Here is an 18,531-nt window from a genome sequence, read left to right on the forward strand (position 1 = left end):
CTTATAGATAAAACTCTCATCTCCCTGGGACAGAGCACCTGGGGGAAGGAGCAGCTGTGGGTGCAGCTTCAGCAGACTTAAACATTCCTGCCTGACAGCTCTGAAGACAGCAGCGATCTCCCAGCACAGTGCTCAAGCTCTGCTAAGGGACAGACTGCCTCCTCAAGTGGGTCCCTGACCCCCGAGGCTCCTGACTAGGAGATACCTCCCAGCAGGGGTCGACAGACATCTTATACAGGAGAGCTTTGGCTGGCACCTGTCCAGGTGCCCCTCTGGGATAAAACTTCCAGAGGAAGGAGCAGGCAGCAATTTTTGCTATTCTGCAGCCTCTGCTGGTGATACCAGGCAAACAGGATCTGGAGTGAACCCTCAGCAAACTCCAGCAGACCTGCAGAAGAGGGGCCTGCCTGCTAGAAGGAAAACCAACAAACAGAAAGCAATAGCATCAACATCACCAAAAAGGACAACCACGCAAAAAACTCCAGCCGAAGGTCACCAACAGCAAAGACCAAAGGTAGGTAAATCCATGAAGATGAAGAAAAACCAGTGCAAAAAGGCTGAAAATTCCAAAAACCAGAATGCCTCTTATCCTCCAATGGATCACAACCCCTCGCGGGCAAGGGAATAAAACTGGACGGAGAATGAGTTTGACAAATTGACAGAAGTAGGCTTCAGAAGGTGGGTAATAACAAACTCTTCCGAGCTAAAGGAGCATGTTCTAACCCAATGCAAGGAAGCTAAGAACCTTGATAAAAAGTTAGAGTTGTTGCTAACTAGAATAACCAGTTTAGAGAAGAATATAAATGACCTGATGGAGCTGAAAAAGACAGCACGAGAACTTTGTGAAGCATACACAAGTATCAATACCCAAATCGATCAAGCAGAAGAAAGGGTATCAGAGACTAAGGGTCAACTTAATGAAATAAGGCATGAAGACAAGATTAGAGAAAAAAGAATGAAAAGGAATGAGCAAAGCCTCCAAGAAATACGGGACTATGTGAAAAGACCAAACTTACGTTGATTGGTGTACCTGAAAATGACAGAGAGAATGGAACCAAGTTGGTAACACACTTCAGAATATTATCCAGGAGAACGTCCCCAACCTAGCAAGACAGGCCAACATTCAAATTCATGAAATACAGAGAACACCACAAAGATACTTCTCGAGAAGAGCAACCCCAAGGCACATAATCGTCAGATTCACCAAGGTTGAAATGAAGGAAAAAATGTTAAGGGCAGCCAGAAAGAAAGGCTGGGTTACCCACAAAGGAAGCCCATCAGACTAACAGTGGCTCTCTCTGCAGAAACCTTACAAGCCAGTGAGGGTCAATATTCAACATTTTTAAAGAAAAGAATTTTCAGCCCAGAATTTCATATCCAGCCAAACTAAGCTTCATAAGTGAAGGAGAAATAAAATCCTTTACAGACAAGCAAATGCTAAGGGATTTTGTCACCACCAGGCCTGCCATACAAAAGTTCCCAAAGGAAGCACTAAATATGGAAAGGAAAAACTGGTACCAACCACTGCAAAAACAAACCAAAATGCAAAGACCATCAACACTATGAAGAAACTTCATCAACTAATGGGCAAAATAAACAGCTAGCATCATAATGGCAGGATCAAATTCACATATAACAATAATAACCTTAAATTGTAAATAGGCTAAATGCCCCCAATTAAAAGGCACAGACTGGCAAATTGGATAAAGAGTCAAGACCCATCAGTGTGATGTATTCAGGAGACTCATCTCACGTGCAAAGACACACACAGGCTCAAAATAAAGGGATGGAGGAAGATTTACCAAACAAATGGAAAGCAAAAAAAAAAAAAAAAAAAAAAAAGCAGAGGTTGCAATCCTAATCTCTGATAAAACAGACTTTAAATCAACAAAGATCAAAAAAGACAAAGAAGGGCATTACATAATGGTAAAGGGATCAATGCAACAAGAAGAGCTAGCTATACTAAATATATATGCACCCAATACAGGAGCACCAACATTCATAAACCAAGTTCTTAGAGACCTACAAAGAGACTTAGACTCCCACACAATAATAGTGGGAGACTTTAACACTCCACTGTCAATATTAGACAGATCAACAAGACAGAAAATTAACCAGGATATTCAGGACTTGAACTCAGCTCTGGACCAAGCAGACCTAACAGACATCTACAGAACTCTACACCCCAAATCAACAGCATATACATTCTTCTCAGCACCACATCACACTTATTCTAAAATCGAACACATAATTGAAAGTAAAACTCCTCAGCAAATAAAAAAGAATGGAAATCATAACAAACAGTCTCTCAGAGCATAATGCAATCAAATTAGAACTCAGGATTAAGAAACTCACACAAAACTGCAAAAGTATGTGGAAACTGAACAAGCTGCTCCTGAATGACTAGTGGGTAAATAATGAAATTAGGCAGAAATAAATAAGTCCTTTGAAACCAATGAAAACAAAGACACAATATATCAGAATCTCTGAGACACAGCTACAGCAGTGTTTAGAGGGAAATTTATAGCACTAAATGCCCACAGTAGAAAGCGGAAAATATCTAAAATTGACACCCTAACATCACAATTAAAAGAACTAGAGAAGAAAGAGCAAACAAATTCAAAAGCTAGCAGAAGACAAGAAATAACTAAGATCAGAGGAGAACTGAAGGAGATAGAGACACAAAAAAACCATAAAAAAATCAAGGAATCAAGGAACTGTTTTTTTTGAAAAGATTAACAAAATAGATAGACCACTAGCCAGATTAATAAAGAAGAAAAGGGAGAAGAATCTAATTGACACAATAAAAAATGATAAGGGGGATATCCTCACTGATCCTACAGAAATACAAACTACCATCAGAGAATACTATAAACACCTCTACACAAATAAACTAAAAAATCAAGAAGAAATGGATAAATTCCTGGACACATACACCCTCCCAAGACTAAACCAGGAAGAAGTTGAATCCCTGAATAGACGAATAACACATTTTGAAATTGAGGCAGTAATTAATAGCCTACCAACAAAAAAAAGCCCAGGACCAGATGGATTCACAGCCGAATTCTACCAGAGGTACAAAGAGGAGCTTGCACCATTCCTTCTGAAACTATTCCAAACAATAGAAAAAGAGAGACTCCGAAAAGGCCTTCAATAAAATTCAAAATCCCTTCATGCTAAAAACACTCAGTAAACTAGGTATTGATGGAACATACCTTAAAATAATAAGAGCTATTTATGACAAATCCACAGCCAATATCACACTGAATGGGCAAAAGCTGGAAGCATTCCCTTTGAAAATTGGCACAAGACAAGGATGCCCTCTCTTACCATTCCTATTCAACATAGTATTGGAAGTTCTGGCCAGGGCAATCAGGAAAGAGAAAGAAATAAAGCGTATTCAAATAAGAAGAGAGGAAGTCAAATTTTCTCTGTTTGCAGATGACATGATTCTATATTTAGAAAACCTCATCATCTCAGCCCCAAAACTCCTTAAGCTGATAAGCAACTTCAGCAAAGTCTCAGGATACAAAATCAATGTGCAAAAATCACAAGCTTTCCTATACACCAATAATACACAAACAGAGAGCCAAATCATGAGCAAACTCCCACTCACAATTGCTACAAAGAGAATAAAATACCTAGGAACACAACTTAGAAGGGACGTGAAGGACCTCTTCAAGGAGAACTACAAACCACTGCTCAAGGAAATAAGAGAGGACATAAACAAATGGAGAAACATTCCATGCTCATGGTAGGAAAAATCAAAATCATGAAAACGGCCATATTGTCCAAAGTAATTTATAGATTCAATGCTCTTCACATCAAGCTACCATTGACTTTCTTCACAGAATTAGAAAAAAGTACTTTAAATTTCATATGAAACCAAAAAAGAGCCTGCATTGCCAAGTCAATCCTAAGCCAAAAGAACAAAGCTGGAGGCATCATGCTACCTGACTTCAAACTATACTACAAGGCTACAGTAACCAAAACGGCATGGTGCTAGTACCAAAACAGCATGGTACTGGTACCAAAACAGATATATAGACCAATGGAACAGAACAGAGGCCTCAAAAATAACACCACACATCTACAACCATCTGATCTTTGACAAACCTCACAAAAACAAGAAATGGGGAAAGGATTCCCTATTTAATAAATGGTGTTAGGAAAACTGGCTAGCCATAGGCAGAAAACTGAAACTGGACCCCTTTATTACACCTTATACAAAAATTAACTCCAGATGGATTAAAGATTTAAACATAAAACCTAAAACCATAAAAACCCTAGAAGAAAACCTAGGCAATACCATTCAGGACATAGGCATGGGCAAAGACTTCATGACTAAAACACCAAAAGCAATGGTAACAAAAGCCAACACTGACAAATGGGACCTAATTAAACTAAAGAGCTTCTGCACAGCAAAAGAAACTATCATCAGAGTGAACAGGCAACCTATAGAATGGGAGAAAAATTTTGCAATCTATCCATCTGACAAAGGGCTAATATCCAGAATCTACAAGAAACTTAAACAAATTTACAAGAAAAAAACAACCCCATCAAAAACTGGGCAAAGGATATGAACAGACACTTCTCAAAAGAAGACATTTATGTGGAAAAACAAACATATGAAAAAAAGCTCATCATCATTGGTCATTAGAGAAATGCAAAGCAAAACCACAATGAGATACCATCTCATGCCAGTTAGAATGGTGATCATTAAAAAGTCAGGAAACAACAGATTCTGGAGAGGATGTGGAAAAATAGGAATCCTTTTACACTGTTGGTGGGAACATAAATTAGTTTAACCATTGTGGAACACAGTGTGGCAATTCCTCAAGGATCTAGAACTAGAAGTACCATTTGACCCAGCAATCCCATTACTGGGTATATACCCAAAGGATTATAAATCATTCTGCTGTAAAGACGCATGCACATATATGTTTATTGCAGCAATATTCACAATAGCAAAGACTTGGAACCAACCCAAATGCCCACCAATGTTAGACTGGATAAAGAAAATGTAGCACATATACACCATAGAATACTATGTAGCCACAAAAAAAGAATAAATTCATGTCCTTTGCTGGGACATGGATGAAGCTGGATACCATCATTCTCAGCAAACTAACACAGGAACAGAAAACCAAACAGTGCATGTTCTCACTCATAGGTGGGAGTTGAACAATGAGAATATATAGGCACAGGGAGGGAAGCAACACACACCGGGGCCTGTTGGGGGGTGGTGGGCAAGGGGAGGGATAGCATTAGGAGAAATACCTAATGTAAATGACGGGTTGATGGGTGCAGCAAAACACCATGGCACATGTATACCTATGTAACAAACCTGCACGTTCTGCACGTGTATTTCAGAACTTCAAGTATAATTTTTTAAAAAAGAAAAAATTATAAAAAAATAAACACATGAATGTAAAAATGTTCATTTGAGGTCCTAAAAATAAATCTGCATAGGGTTTTGCTTATTCACCCAGATGTTGATCCAGCACAAAAATATTTTCTTTAAAAAGGAACACAACTGCATTTTGGCATATGTGGTAGACTGAATGACGGCTCCCAAAGATGTCCACATCCAAATCCCTGAAACCTGTGAATACGTTAACTTGCACAGGACGACAAACTTTGCAGATGTGATTACATTAAGAATATTGAGATGGAAGGAAAAATTCCCCTAAATTATTCACATGGTCCCAGTGTAATCACAGGATCTTTTTAAGTGGAAGAGAAAAGCAGAGTAAAATACACAGAGGATGGCAGCCTGAGAAGGACTCAATCTGCTGTTGCTGCCTTTGAAGATGGATGAAGAGGGCCATCGGCCAAGGAACTCAGGAAGCTTCTAGAATCGGGGAAAGGCAGGGGAAAGGATTCTCCCCAACAGCCTCCAGAAGGAACACACCCCTGAGGAAACCTTAATTTTAGCCCAATGAAACTGATTTCAGACTTCTGACCTCAAGAACTATAGGATAATAAATTGTATTTTTAAGCTACTGGCTTTCTGAAACATTGTTATAGCCACCAGAGGGGAACTAATTTGGTATGATTCAGAGCTACACAGAATCCACAGTAGTCCCATAAATTTTAGAGTTTTTTCCTACCAATGTTATGAAATACAAAACAATTTCAGCTTGTCACTACAAACAATATTCTGTGGATACTAAAGCTAAACCACAGGAAGCGATGTCAGGGAATAGCAACTAGAAAATTTATGACTTGGAGTCCTATACCCCATTCATTGTCAAGCTTAACTAATTATAAACTTGTTTTCACCCCAGTCTTCACCCTGACCAGTTACTGGTGTTTGTAGGTAAACAATCATAAATTTGTATTTTTCATTAAATTGCTTGAATTTCTGAGTCGTGGAGGGACGGAATTCAGCTAAGAATTTATGCATCAACACTTGCTATCAAGTTACAGGTGTTACTCATATTAACAAATAGAACTTTAATTTGTTGATGGTTCTCCTGGTCCACAGCTTGCCCCCAACTCATCACTTTCTAAGAGATATTTAGAAAGGCACAAAACAGAAACTTGACAGTGACTGCTCTGAAGCAAAGGAGCATTTTCCTGAGTGCTGCAGACCAGCTACAACAAAGAAAAGATGGTCAGACAAAGGCACAAAGCTTCCTGCGGCAGTGACAAGGCTTGAGGAGTGTGGGTTTTCAAAAAGGGAGGGAAAAAACAACAACAACAAAAAATAGAATGGGAAGCTCTGTGAGATCCTACAGTAAATTCCAGTTTATCCAGAATAATTGAAAGCAGGGAGATTAGCAAAAGAATGTGGCAGAATACATGAATTGTCAGTTTGCAAAGTAGCAGAATAGAATAACATAGCCCTTAATATGAAAATGGTTCTTTAATCTCTTTGATGATTTGGAAGTCACCTCAGGGTGCTACAATATTTCCTTTCTGTGATCATGAATATTAATCATCAGGACTTAGCACTCTAGGAAACAGTTTAAGAAATTCAAGCTTTCCTTTGCAGTCTTCTTAAGAGCCATGAGTGTCTGAGCATTTTGTAAGGAATGGGTGTCCTTACAATTATAGCCTGGAAACACTGTGGGCCTGTGAATGGACTGAGGTGCTTTACAGTGAAGAAAATGCCTCTGGGAGGCTGAGGCACCTTCCTTTTATTTATTTCATTTCATTTATTTATTTATTTTTCCAAAGGACATTGCCCCAAAGCACCTTCCTTTTAATGATCACTTTTTACATTCCTTAGCAATGTGGTGGAGTGAAGTCAACAGGGTCTGGGTGGGGGTCAATTCATACCTTCTGCATATTCTCTGCAATTCTCTCTGTCTCTTTCACAAACTGGATTCCACAGAAAAGGGACAGTGTCCATTTTCCACCCTATACTATTTGTTCAGGGCTGAGTTCTTAGCAGGGAGTGTTGATTTCATCAGTCCACGAGGACTAAATGTTCCTCCCTGCCTCAGCGTCTGCATCTTCATCAGTACTGATCACAAAACCATTGACCAACAGCAGCCAGGACGACTGGGCAAAAGTGTTGAGCAGGAGCTAACATGGTGCTGTAAACCAAAAAATAAAATTCTAAGGCTCCCCCAATCATCTGAATGAACCTCTCCTCTCAGCCAAGGGCATTCTAAAGTTAACCTGAAAAACGTGCTCAGGCCATGATGGAAGGGGTGTTGGAGATGCCTCATTATACCCTCCTTCCTCTTGGAATTCAGGAAAAGCCCACCAGCATTAACAGCAACACAGATCTTACATCTGATAAGAAACATTTCCAAGCTATTTTCTCTGAAGCCTGCTACTTAAGAGTCTTCATCTGTGTGGTAAAACCTTGGTCTCCATAACCACTAATCATAATCTAGACATTCCTTTTTATTGATTGTAACTCTTACAACCAATTGCCAATCAGAACATTTTTAAATGCACCTATGACCCGGGAGTCCCACTAGTCTAGTTTTTCAAGAGATGCCGACCAGTGTGGATTTTTATGTGCAGTCTCCCCACACTGTAATGCAGTTTAAACTGTTCAAACGTGCAGGGTGGGCCAAACGAAGTGTCCTGGTGACTCACCAGTTTGCAACCTCTGCACCGTGCTATACTGTGCACCTTCCAATTCTTACTTGAGATGCATGCCCTTCTTTTTTTAAAGGGCTCAGTCTACATACCTGCACGATCTCTAGCATCTCTGCCTTGCTGATATAGCCATTTCCATCCAGGTCGTACATGCTGAAGGCCCATTTCAGCTTCTGCTCCAGCTTCCCCCTCGAAGTTACACTCAAGGCGATGATGAATTCTCTAAAGTCTATTGTCCCATCTCCATTTGCATCGAAGGTGCGGAAGACATGCTCTGCAAATTTGGAAGCATCCCCATAAGGGAAAAAGTTCCCATATATTTTCTTAAACTCTTCCATTGACAAATGTCCACTGGGGCAGTCTCTCAAGAAGCCTTTATACCATTCCTGGATCTCATGCTCTGTAAAGTCTGTGCTTTCCAGCAAGTCCTGCATGACCTCCGGGCGCAGCTTGCTGTTCTGTTTCCCCATCCTGGCGGCAAGAATTCAGCTGCAGATAGAAAAGAAAACATATATAATTTGTAGAGCTGCTCTTTAGGGCTGCATTTTATAATTTGTAATTGTTCCTTTGGGAAGAAGAAAAAACAAACAAATAAACTCTATACGAGTCCAGTAACACTGTCTAGGTTTTGCAACACACTGGTCAGCCAAACAAAATAATAGAAAGATAGGCCAGTAGAGGATGCACAGCAGAATTATCACTGACCAGAAAATGAATACTTCTTTTATACAGAGCCATCCTGAAAGCAAAATGTTCAGAGAGAGGGTGAGGTAGAGGGAAATGAGGGCAGGGAGAGAGGGAGAATTAATTGCTTACTTAATTTTGACATCAATTTGCCAGAGGTTGAGCTTAAATTTAAGAAGGCTGGGGTTCTGATAGCTAATCCAAGTATTAGCAGGGAAAATTAAAGGAAAGGAGGAAGAGAGAGACCAAGGGAAAGAATTTAGCAGGTTTTATTGCTAGAATATTTCCAAGTAAAATGCTGCTCGGATACCTTCTGAATATTATAAACACAGACATAAAGACAGAAAATGGAAGCAAACCTAATACCACCAAACTCCAACATGCTAGTTCAGGGATTTAAATGCATGGAATAAATCACTGACAATGTTGGGTTTTGATAGTAAAGATGATGCTTCATAAAGTTATGTCTTATGATTTTGGCTTATAAAATAGGTCAAATGTTTCTCTTTAAAATACAAATAACTTTGCATTTTCTTATCATAGCAGTAGCACATAGTTATAGTAACATAGTAAAAGAGTGATACATAAGGAAAAAAAGCAGTATCACTTCAAATACTAAACCTTAGAGATAACAATTGCTAGCATGTTGATATGTGTTCTTCCAGACTTTTCGTATGTGTACTTAAATATGCTGTTAATATATGTTTCCATAACAAGAATGCACACCTTTTTGTTACCTATTTTTAAACTTAACATGGTGTGGAAAATAAAGGTAACTTTTACTAGGTGGGGAAATACCTGTAATTATTATCGGCCTTGGGGGAAAATGCCACTTTTATATTTAAAGCTACTCCCTTAAAGAATGATTTATTTTCCTGAGTATAGAAAGCACCATTTCTTCAAAACCAAACTGAAGTTATTTTCTCAAGGTATAAAAAGTGCTTCTCATTTATAGTGCTTTTGCACTAGAGACAAACTGCCTCAACATTTGGCTCTCAATTACCAGTGTGTTTCTGGTTCTGTGGATGCAGAATAAGATGTGGCCCCTTTTCCCTAAGGGCACCTAGCTGTGTGTGCAGGGGATGGTGGTAACAGTGAGGGGACGATATGACAGATATGCTACAGAATAGAGAGTGGATTTGGTGAGAGTACCTGGAAAAATGCCCAACCCAAAGGGGGCATGGGTGCTCTCAGGGAAGCTTTCTTGGAGGAGGTGATACACGAGATTAGTTCCTAATTCCCAAGGTATATGATTTAAGTGTGGTCAAGATAAACCCCATCTCAAAAAAAAGTTCTGCACTTGTATTTTGCATTTTTCGTCTTTTGGAAAAAAAACCTGAAAGCAAAGCTTAGAAAAATTACAGAATACCTGAAAGACAGCATATCCCCATTTTAATGATTGCCAATCTTCTTTGCGATTTCACGCATTGTGGGGTTTGTTTCTGTCTCCCTCCTGCTACACAGTCAGACCCTTGAGGCAGAGTCTCCACTGGGGTTGCTTCATCTTCCTAGAGCCCACCACAAATGGCATTTGGTGAATGAATGAATGAAGGCATGACTGAGAAAAATGACTGATAGGAAGGTAACTACAAAGTGGAAACATGGAATAATTTTGGAAAAGGAGGCTCATTGCCAGAAGCATGGGGGCTTGGTTTTCAGAACGCTATTTTACACACTGAAAACTATCTGGTGGTTAAGACTTGAGCTTAGGATCTCTTATATTGAATTTAGTGAGGCCTGTCTGGTGGCCTCACTAAAAATAAACTTCTGCGGGGTGGTGTTTGTATCTCATGCTGCTCAAACTGCTTGCATAATACTCATGGTTCAGATAATGACCAGCAATCCTCATTCATTGCCAAGTTTATTGATTTTGTTTTCTGACTTCTGCACTGGAGGCAAAACCTGCCCTGCTCATATGCAGGTGTCCAAAGTGATGGGAGTATGGGGCACTTCACCTATGAGTATGGCCAACTGCTGTAGGAAGGAACTTACTTTTTGAGTTCCCCCTGCCTTTTTTTTTTTTTTTTAAGACTCTGTCACTCAGGCTGCAATGTGCTGGTGCAATCATGGCCCACTGCAGCCTCAAACTCTTGAGTTTAAGCAATCCTCCTGCCTCAGCCTCCCAAATAGCTGGTATTACAGGTGTGTACCACCATGCCTGGCTAAATTTTTTATTTTTTGTAGAGATGGGGGTCTCGCTTTTTTGCCTAGCCTGGTCTCAGACTCCTGGGCTCATGCCGTCTTCCAAATTGCTGGGATTGCAGGCATGAGCCACCACGCTCAGCCCAGAGTTCCCTCTTTAGGCAGAATCAAGCAAACACCATTTTATGCAAAAGCAAAATTCAACTGCAACTCAAATGGAGAACAAATGGAATTTATAAATTGAACAGTCTAATATCTTTCACTTCCCTCTGTGTCCTTTTTTTCCCCTGGAGATTAAAAAAACAGAGTTACAGAGGCTGGTTTGTATTAGAATTGTAAAGCTGTCATTTAGTTGCTAAGTTGGCAATTTGCCTGAGGCCAGAATTCAGAAACATCCGGTAATACATAATACCCGGCTTTCTAGAGCTCTGAGACATTTTATGGAATTTACAAGTAATTTCAAGTTTTCCTTTTGGGGAGTTCTTTAGAATATATCTCTTTGGTGTGGTTTTCAATCAAATCACCATTTTTACAGTTTCTGCAAATTGCTGCTTGCCTGGCCTTGGGGAAAAATGCCATTCTGATATTTAAATCTACTCTCTTAAAGAATGATTTATGTCTCCAATGTATAAAGCACTGTTTCTTCACAACCAAACTTAAGTGCCTTTCCCAGTGTTTAAAAAGTGCTTCAAATTTATTAGCTGCTTTTGCACTAGAAACAAATTGCCTCAACATTTTAGCTAAGTCTCCCACTGAGACTGATCTGTGTGCAGCTATTTTTTGGTAAACAGTAATTAAACCACATTTACAAATTCATCAGCACAGAAAGGCCATAACACAAACAAGTCAGAAAAGCATGGAATAAGTTATTGGGAAAACGAGTGTTCACAATTAAGCCTAGAATTCATCTACAAACACTTTACTAAGTATGAGTACTAAACTTGAGACACCATCTGGACTTGGTTAGATGGTACAACACAAATCTTAGGGGACACTTGACAGAGTTTCATTCCTTAGGTGGTGAGGAGGAAGACAGAGGGAAGCCTGACAATACCTTTTTCTTTGGGAAGACAGGAATTTCTGCCTGTTTGAGTCGAAGGGATGGGGCAGGATAACATTAGGGAAATGCTACAGTAATTGGCAGTTAAGAGAAAAACAGTTTGGGACAAAAGTTGCACCTTGGGTCAAATCGTTTTCATAACTCCAGTCAGTCATTAAAACATTTATTTTGTGCTAGTTGAACATAGGTATAACAGGCTGTCTTTTAATAATTTTTTCTCTATTAAGTTAATTGCAGTATTATTTCACCGTCGCCATTTACATTTACTTTTCAGGTATCAGAGACTTATTGCTTTAAGTAGCAAATTACCTAAATTATGAACACATATTTTCAAAACACAAAATTGAGTTCAAAATTACCAAGTGTATATATACACTGCAGAAGATTAAAAAAACTGAATTAGCATATATTTCTTTTCTAAAGTTCCTATGAAGAACTTACACTCTCCTATACTATCAATCCATTCTGTATATTTAAAATAACATTTGTTTTTATTTAAATAGTCAAAAATATAATGGCTTACACTTTTGTAAGACTAACCAATAAAAAAAGGACTCCAATTTTAAACCAATCCCTGAAACCAAAGCATCAAATATTTTAATATTAGTTCAATATTTCTACATAGCACAATAAGGTTTTCGCAAAGAGTAACTCAAAGTTTTGTCTTTATTTTTAATCACGGGAATGGCCTACAATTCAGATAAGCCCACAAATTCATACTATCTTATAAACAGCAGTAACATTAATATAAACAATGTTAATTCAGTTATCTTAGGGGCCTTACCATATCATTAACCTATTTACAGAACAAAAATGTTTCTATGAAAGCTAATATATCTTTTCATGTTTGTTTGTTGTTAAGTGTGCTACAACAGAAATAGAGGTAGAATCACATTTTTCTTAAGTAACACTCTATAAGCCAATTCTACACAATTAAGGCATTTTTGCAATCTAAAATAGTGATGCTAATACTGCTTCAGTAAACTAGATTTACTAATTTAAGAATCCTAAGAAATTACATATATGTGACTTTCAGACATCCATGTTAAACTACCAGCTAATCAAGTTGTGGAACTGTTGTTCTCTGCTCACACTTACCATTCTTGAATGACCATAAAGTGGACAATGCTAAAATTTTTTCTAATCACAGTTTTTCTTATAAGTGACTATATGATATTTTACCATTTCTAAGAGGAAAAAATGAGACCTACTTGGCAGTCTGCATAGGCTGGTGGAAACTATAATCAGAGTGTAAAGACAAATCTTCAAGTGACTCAAAAAAGTTTGTAGATAACTCAGAATATAATCTGTCGGGAACTATGACACGTTGGCCTCCTGGATGCCCTGTTGGATGAACATGGGAAAAACACTAGAATAAAAATGCTTGGCTTCAAAGCCTGGCTCTATTGTTTACTAGCTGGTGGGTAATTCACTTAACATTTTGGTTCTCCTCAGTTTTCTCATCTGTAAAATGAGTTTAATGATATGAGTTCATCTCTTATTGATTCCATGTGAGAGTTAAATGAGACAGTCAAACATGTGACGCTCTGGCATTCAGTCAGGGCCAGACGCTGCCATAAATGAAAATGATGCCTTATCCTAGATGATCTTTCATGTGACAGCCTATTAAACTTTCACAACCTGTGTGATAGGCAGGCAGGCTTTCTCTATCTCATAAGCAAATAAATGAAAACTCAGAGAGGCTAGGTGACTTATTCCAGGTGACACTGCTTGTGAATGAGAGAGCCTAACTGTGAGTGTGGGCTGCTGCTTGGTTGCCCAGTGGTTTTAGCCCTATGCTCTACTAGCCCCAAGGACAAAGCATTCATAGAGATTAAGACAACAATCCATAAAAAGTCAGAAAGAAGTAGTGAAGAAGGAGGAGACAACCTCCTTTTGGAACTCATTTATTCCACAAACAGGCACTAAGTGTCTACTGGGGGTGAGGCACTCTTAGGCACTGCGGAATTCAGCAGGGAGCAAACAGGCAAAGCCCCTGTTTTCATGGTGATATGGACAGGAGGCAGGGAAATACTGGGTAGAAGAGGGTGGTTCCCTGGCAAAGGCCCCACCCTCAAGCCTGGAAACCATGACCCTAAATAAGAACAGTTATCCCTGTTTTCCCACCCAAATGTTACATTTTTGGCCTGCACTGGTCCCCATCCTGTGCCTATATAAACCCCAGATCTCAGCTGGCAGAGAGACAAGCGGCTGAACATCAAGGGAGAAGAAGCAACTGAGCATCACAGACTATGGATAGACATGGCTTAACTTCAGACAGCATGACTTCAGAGAGGAGCCTGGCCAGAGACGGCGGGCTCCGAGGAAAGATCACCTTCTTCCTGCACCATCCCCTTTCCAGCTTCCCTTCTGGTGAGAGCTGCTTCTACTGCTTAATAAAATCTTCCACATTTATCACCTTTCAAACCGTTCATGTGACCTGATTCTTCCTGGACGCCAAACAAGAACCCGGGTACCAAGAGGGCAGGGTGTAAAAGGCTGTCACCCTGACTCTCCACTGAGCTGGTTAACACTTAGCCATCCGCAGACAGCAACTGCTAAAAGAGCATTAATTGTAACACACCACTAGACACTGCTGTGGGGCTGGAGCCCAAAAAGGCTCACTTCGGCCCCACACCTTCTTGCCTGCATGCTCCCCATCTCACAAGGGGTTTGAGCATGGCGTCCAAGTAAGCAAGCCACACCCCTGTTGCAAGTCCCACAGAGGGGTCAAGGGAGCTCTCCCATCTCCATGGCACTTATAGTCTAGTGGCAATAGATACACAATACATAAAATAAGTAAGTGAAATGATAGATGAAGACCAGGTGATGTGGAACCTGGAGGTGACTATAGGGACTTTCTGCTTTCACTCTGACTGAAGCTGAGCCAGTGTAGGGTTTTTATCAGAGATGTGATAGAGCTGATTTATATCCTAACAGGACCACTCTGGCTGCTGTGTTGAGAGTAAGCTAAAGAGGAAAAGGGCAGAGCCAGGAAGACCAGGTATGATGTCCATGCAATGATCCAGGCAAGAGGTGATGGTGGCAGGAACCAGGGTGGTATCAGCAGAAAAGGGGCACCTGGTTGTATTCTGGGTACTGCTTGAAGGTAGAGCCAACGGGCTTGGTTGATGGTTCATATGTAAGATGTGAAAAAAGAGAACAGTGCAGCATAGCTCCAAGGTTTGGGCCTAAGAAACTATAAGGATAAAGTTAACATTTATAGAAATGGGGAAAATGCAAGAGAAGCAGGGCTTTTGGATGAGGCATGAATATCATTATTTAGTTGTATACGTGTTAACCCTGAGATGCCTATTACACATCAGTTGGAGATGTCAAGCAGGCAGTTGAATATATAAGTCTATAGGTAGAGGAAGAGGTTCAGTGAGGCGATATAAATTTGGTAGTCATCAGTATATAGATAGAGTTTACAGCCAAGGACTGAATGAGTGCACCAGGGATGTGAATGTGGATAGAAAAGCACCAAGGAAGTGAATGTGTATACTGTTTCTACGCAAACACCAGATGACAGCACCAAAGAAGTCAATGTAGATCAAGGACTGAGCCTTTGATCACGTGGCATTTAGACTCTGGGAGATGAGAAGGAGCCAGTAAAAGAGAATAAAAAGGAATGACCAGCGAAGTAGGCAGACAAACACAAGGAAGCTAAAACCATGCCCTCTTCAGTGTTGTGTCCTTCATGCCCAGTTCAAGACTGGACATTGAAAGGTCTCAATATAATGAAACAAGTAAGAATTGGAGCTCTTGGTATTTTCTCTGAATCTTGTGCTCTCTTCAACCCCAACTTGCCTCATCTCAGTGAAGAACATCATCTTCCACCCAACTGCTCTCTCTAAAGCACTGAGGCTCATCCGAGATTTCTTCCATTTTTGTTCCATCAGCAAGCTGTTGGATCTGCATCCAAAATTTGTCTTAAATCCATTCACTTCTTGCCGTTTCCATTGTCAACACCTCAGTACAAACTATTATCTCCTACCTGATCTTCTACAACAACTCTCCTCACTGAAATCTTACTTTTCACTCATCTTCCCACTCCCTACTCCTTGCCCCAATCTATTCTCTACTCAGCCTCCAAGAGTAATGAGTAACCTTTTATAAAATATTTTCATTTTTTAGAGACAGGGTCTCGCAATGTCACCCAGGCTGGAGTGCAGTACCTATTCACAGGCAAGATTGTGGTGCGCTAGCATGCTACAACCTCAATTTCTGGATCAAGGAATTCTCCTGCCTCAGCCTCCTGTGTAGCTGCGACTACAGATGCACATTACCATGCCCAGCATAAAAGTATCTTCTTAAAAACACTTATCAGACTATATCAATCCTTTGCTTAAAGTTCTATGAAGTCTTCTCATGCACTTAGAATAAAGTTAGAATTCCCTCTTTGGCTCACAAGGCTCTGCGTGAGCTGGCCCTGGGCCATCTCTGACTTACCTCTCAGTTCTCTCTCTGCTCCAGGCACCTTGGCTTCCTGGATGTCCCATCTTTTACCTCTTAAGGGCCTTTGCTTTGGTCCTGCATTTCCTTATGTGACTGCGCACCCTTTTCTATTAGACACTGGCATCCTGTTATTCAGTAGTTTACACTGGGAAGGGGAATGTGAAATCTCTCAACTTATTTTGGGTCACACCCAGTCTCCTGGAGATCAAAAAATAAATCTGGAGTTGATATTGATTGCAGATGAAAAAGGTAAAATATATCCAAAGAGAAGACACCAAATCACCAACAAGGAACCACTATCAGGAATCTAAAATAAGAACTTAAGCTTCCACTAAAAAAGAAAAATCAAGGAATGACAACTAAAAATGACGCCACAGCAAGAGGAAATGGTGGCTGGTGAACAGGCTTTCAGGATGAGCACGTTCCCGTCTTTATTTTGTGTATTCGTGGAGGGAAAGATTTGCAGCCTTGCATTTCTGCGATTCCTCATAAGGTTCTGAAAGCTCCATGACTTAATTCCTCAGAGCCCAGAGTTAGATTTTCCAGAGAAAAGGACATAACTTATCCTGGACAGCCTGATTAACTTCAGAGGAAAAGCCTCAATGCAAACTGCATCGAAGTCTCCTAAAATGGAATTTGCAAGAATCGAGCAGCTAAAGACAAGCTTGGCTGCAACAAGGAACCCAGTAACCACAGGGATTCCTGAAAGAGACCAGTTTCATTAAAATGTTTGCCTAGGGTTGGGCGTAGCTCATGCCTGTAATCCCAGCACTTTGGGAGGCCGAGGCGGGCAGATCACGAGGTCAGGAGATCGAGACCATCCTGGCTAACACGGTGAAACCCCATCTCTACTAAAAATACAAAAAATTAGCCAGGCATAGTGGCACCTGCCTGTAGTCCCAGCTCCTTGGGAGTCTGAGGCAGGAGAATCACTTGAACCAGGGAGTTGGAGGTTGCAGTGAGCCAAGATTGCACCACTGCACTCCAGTCTGGGCAACAGAGCGAGACTCCATCTCAAAACAAAACAAAACAAAACAAACAAACAAACAAAAAGCACGCAAAAAAAGTTTGCCTAATTTGGGGCATGTAATCTTGTCCACTAACAGTTGCTTTGAATTTTCAGCCAATGGAATGTCTAGATTGTGGAGACGCAACTTAAAAAATGTTCTTAAAATATAAGGAAGAGAACTATCAAAGTTGTGGATGAAGAGGAGTATGTGTTCATTTACCATGACTTAGACATCAGATATTTTAGCTGCCTAAATTTTACTGGTGACTAAAATCCCACAAATTCATTTCTAGGTCAATTGTCTTTGATTTTCACTAAGGAAAAATAAGGAAGACTAAATAAAAACCTGAAGAGCACATTGCTTCAGAATTTTTCTTCAATGGAACCAGTGGGAATTTGAAAGAAGACTATACGTACAAACTTCATATTTATATATAACAGGCAAATTAGGAAATAAAACAGAGTAGTACATCAGGAAAAAATTAAAAGAGGGAGAATTAAAGAGTTATATAATAATCTCACTAACTTAGTCTTTATCTTGACCAAAGAATATTCTCTTCTCTCGCCTCTGCTAAGATGAGCCAGTGTAAGGAAATGAGACCTATGCCCTATTTGGATCACAAAATGGCTTTGCTGGAATTGCCCGAAATATGTTACAAAGCCATTGCCCCCAGTGAGGCCTCTTCCCAGCGAGGCTGGGCATGTGAGCTCATATCTCCTGTGTGAAGGGTCATGGTCTGGGGTTCCCAGCCACACACCTTGCTCTCATACCCCCTGCAGAGACGTGACTGGGTGTGAGATGAGAACTGAAATGGTACAAAAAAATCTGGTGAGCAAGAGGCTCACTAGAAACAAATGTACTCTTCTTTTGCATTCCCTACAGCATGAGATAAAGCCCAGGAAATCATCTTGTCTTCTCCAGGTGAGCAGAGGTTATAGTCTCCAAAATATCAGAGACCTTGCTCTACTAGAGTGTGCATTTCAGGCTGAAAGGGGCCTGGCCTGGGGGTTTTTCCAAGTTTTATTTTTCATAAAGTGCAACCACATTACTGCCAATAAAACATACTTCTGATAAGAATCTGAGCAGAACCTCGTCTAACAGCAACCCTTTACC

The 18,531-nt window shown here is 40.1% G+C and overlaps 1 protein-coding gene across 9 annotated transcripts in view; it reads right to left on the reverse strand.

Moving 5' to 3' along the window:
• Positions 1–18,531, reverse strand: part of NCALD (neurocalcin delta) — a 443,184-nt gene that overhangs the window by 24,205 nt on the left and 400,448 nt on the right. For all 9 annotated transcript variants that reach the window (XM_055116808.2, XM_055116806.2, XM_063606457.1 and 6 more), the window contains one exon: positions 8,157–8,553. In XM_055116808.2, coding sequence (XP_054972783.1) covers positions 8,157–8,534 — 378 coding nt within the window. In that variant the 5' untranslated portion in view covers positions 8,535–8,553. The remainder of the gene's footprint in view (positions 1–8,156; positions 8,554–18,531) is intronic.

The sequence above is a fragment of the Pan paniscus genome, chromosome 7 (assembly GCF_029289425.2).
Source record: "Pan paniscus chromosome 7, NHGRI_mPanPan1-v2.0_pri, whole genome shotgun sequence".
In the NCBI taxonomy this organism is placed as follows: Eukaryota; Metazoa; Chordata; class Mammalia; order Primates; family Hominidae; genus Pan; species Pan paniscus.